Below are 2,530 nucleotides of genomic sequence, written 5' to 3' on the forward strand. Positions count from 1 at the left end.
ACCCAAAATAAATAACAAAATCATGAGGTAGTTCTTAACTGTTGATATTAATTTGGACCACCAGTCCTTTTCTCTTGTTTGAATTTACTTGGAAAAGCCATCCGCATGATCAGTTCATACATTTGCTTAATGGTCTGTCCTAAGATGAAGAAACTTTCATGTTTAAGTATAACAAGTTTAACCCAAAACAAACCCTCACTAGAAAATGAATTCTCTACACTTATACTCGATCATTTTAATTGTAATCACCAAATTTGGTCAGCAAATAGAGTACTCTAAACTGATCAACCAATATATAACTTGACCTACACTTCAAATTTTTAAGCATATCCAATTTTCTTAATTTCCCTCAAATAAACAAGACCCAGAACCCACTAATCATCAACTAATCCAGACCAAGAGATGCCGATTTATTAAGCCTGATATTAAAAAAATAAAGAAAAAAGGATTAGTGAAAGTAATTATTAATTAACAGAAAACTGACCTAGTGGTTTACCCATCATTTGCTCTTGAAAGTCAGAATCTCCAACCAAAATACAAACACGGCAGAATCTTGTTAACTTATCTCTCCACCATCATTTGAATTTCTAGTGTTCTTCTCCCATCGATCCTACCTATAACTATAAGCCCCCAAACTTTCGATGATTCCAATATATTCAAATTAAAAAATACATCAACTTTTATTTATATTATTTATATATAATTCATTTCTTAGTCCCAATGTCCCTTACATGCCATCTATAGATTAGCATATGATTGTTCTGCAATCTCAAAGCTCAACTCCCAAGATAACTAACATAACCGAAAAATCAAACCATGTTCCCATTTTTTAGGTACAACTCTGTCTTCTTCTTCTTCATATGTCTTTGCTTCCTCTGTTTTTCCCGCCCTGCCTTTCCCGCCAGAATCTTACCCGACTCAGTACCTGTATTAACTGATGCCTCCGACGTCCACAATGCCACATGGCACGGCTTCTCAAGGTTCCTAGACGCCGGCAGAGGAAGCCTAGTCAGCGGCATGTCGGAGCTCAAGAACTACATGCACCGCTTCGGCTACTTACCCAATTCCAACTTCACCGATTTCTTCGACACCGAATTTGAGTCGGCCCTGACGCTATACCAGTCCAAGCTGAGCCTGCCCGTTACAGGCAAGCTGGACACTGACACAATCTCAGCGATCATTTCGCCTAGATGTGGTGTTAGTGATGCGTCGCAACATACTGCCTTGCATGCGACCCGTCACTTCGCCTACTTCTATGGCAAGCCGAGGTGGGAGCGCCCTTCCCCGCTCACTTACGCTTTCTCCCCCAACCACACGGTCAGTTACCTGAACCCATCGGATGTTCGAGACATTTTTTGCCGCGCTTTTTCTCGGTGGTCGGCGGTTATCCCCGTGAACTTCACCGAGACGCAGAACTACACTTCCGCGGATATTAAAATAGGGTTTTACCGCGGCGACCATGGAGACGGGAAGCCGTTCGATGGGGTGTTAGGTGTGCTGGCGCATGCTTTTTCACCCGAAAACGGGCAGTTCCACCTTGACGAGGCGGAATCGTGGGCCATTGATTTCAAAACGGATAAGTCAAAGGAGGCGATTGATTTGGAATCGGTGGCGACTCATGAGATAGGTCATGTACTCGGGCTGGCTCACTCCTCGGTCAAGGAGGCCGTGATGTACCCGAGCCTGCGTCCTCGGACCAAGAAGGTGAACCTCAGGGTTGATGACGTGGAAGGTGTCCAAGCTTTGTACGGTTCAAACCCTAATTTCAGGTTTAGCTCATTGCTGAGTGAAAATTCTTACAACCATGCAGTTTCTTTGGACCCGAGGTCTTCCTCTAAGTGGTCAGTTTCTTTAACACTCACCATCACTTTGGTATTAATTTTAGGCCTTTGGCAACCTGAGAATTATTGGTAGCCTCCAATTTTCTATTCTTAATCCTTTTTTCTTCTTTAAAAAAATAAAAAAATAAAAAACTAAATTGGTTGAATATTTTTCATACTTGTATTCTTTTCAGTGAAACTGTATGGACAAAATACTAAATGAAGGTTAAAAGAATTCTTTCTATATCATCTTTATGTGTTTGGTTGGGGAGTATGGTGGCATATGGATTTCATTCTGGCTGAAAATTGTAAAATATGTACTTTTTATCTTTTTGCATACTCTTGTTTATTTCTGATTGTTTAGATTGAATGAACAAAAAGAAAATTAAGAGAGATAATTAAACAGAATGTGCAAAAGAAAAAAAGGTATATGAATATCATTTTCTAAACTTTTTTATGGACCTTTTGTCTATAAAAGAAGGCAGAAGGCAAAACCCCCAAAAAGGAGAACAAAAGGAAAAGGTTAAGTATTAGTGGTCAGAATCATGGAGAATGACAAGGAGAATTCGAAGTCAATGGTTGTGTCTAATTAACCTGAGGACTAATTAATCCTGGTGGGAATGCTTTGTGAGATGGAAATCTTATGCTCCCAACCCATTTTCTGTGATACATGCAATTTCCCGGGCACTGCAAAGAATATGCTTGACCTA

The 2,530-nt window shown here is 40.2% G+C and overlaps 1 protein-coding gene across 1 annotated transcript; it reads left to right on the forward strand.

Moving 5' to 3' along the window:
• Positions 1-683: 683 nt before the first annotated feature.
• Positions 684-2,062, forward strand: LOC126626932 (metalloendoproteinase 1-MMP-like). The gene has a single exon (XM_050296334.1). It carries the CDS (start codon positions 817-819, stop codon positions 1,912-1,914), a length of 1,098 nt encoding a protein of 365 aa, XP_050152291.1. The 5' UTR covers positions 684-816; the 3' UTR covers positions 1,915-2,062.
• The last annotated feature ends 468 nt before the right edge of the window (positions 2,063-2,530 follow it).

The sequence above is a fragment of the Malus sylvestris genome, chromosome 6 (genome assembly GCF_916048215.2).
Source record: "Malus sylvestris chromosome 6, drMalSylv7.2, whole genome shotgun sequence".
In the NCBI taxonomy this organism is placed as follows: Eukaryota; Viridiplantae; Streptophyta; class Magnoliopsida; order Rosales; family Rosaceae; genus Malus; species Malus sylvestris.

What these genes read in the sequence shown, in the direction of transcription:
- LOC126626932 (XM_050296334.1), top strand. Translation starts at nt 817, where the DNA reads ATGTTCCCATTTTTTAGGTACAACTCTGTCTTCTTCTTCTTCATATGT.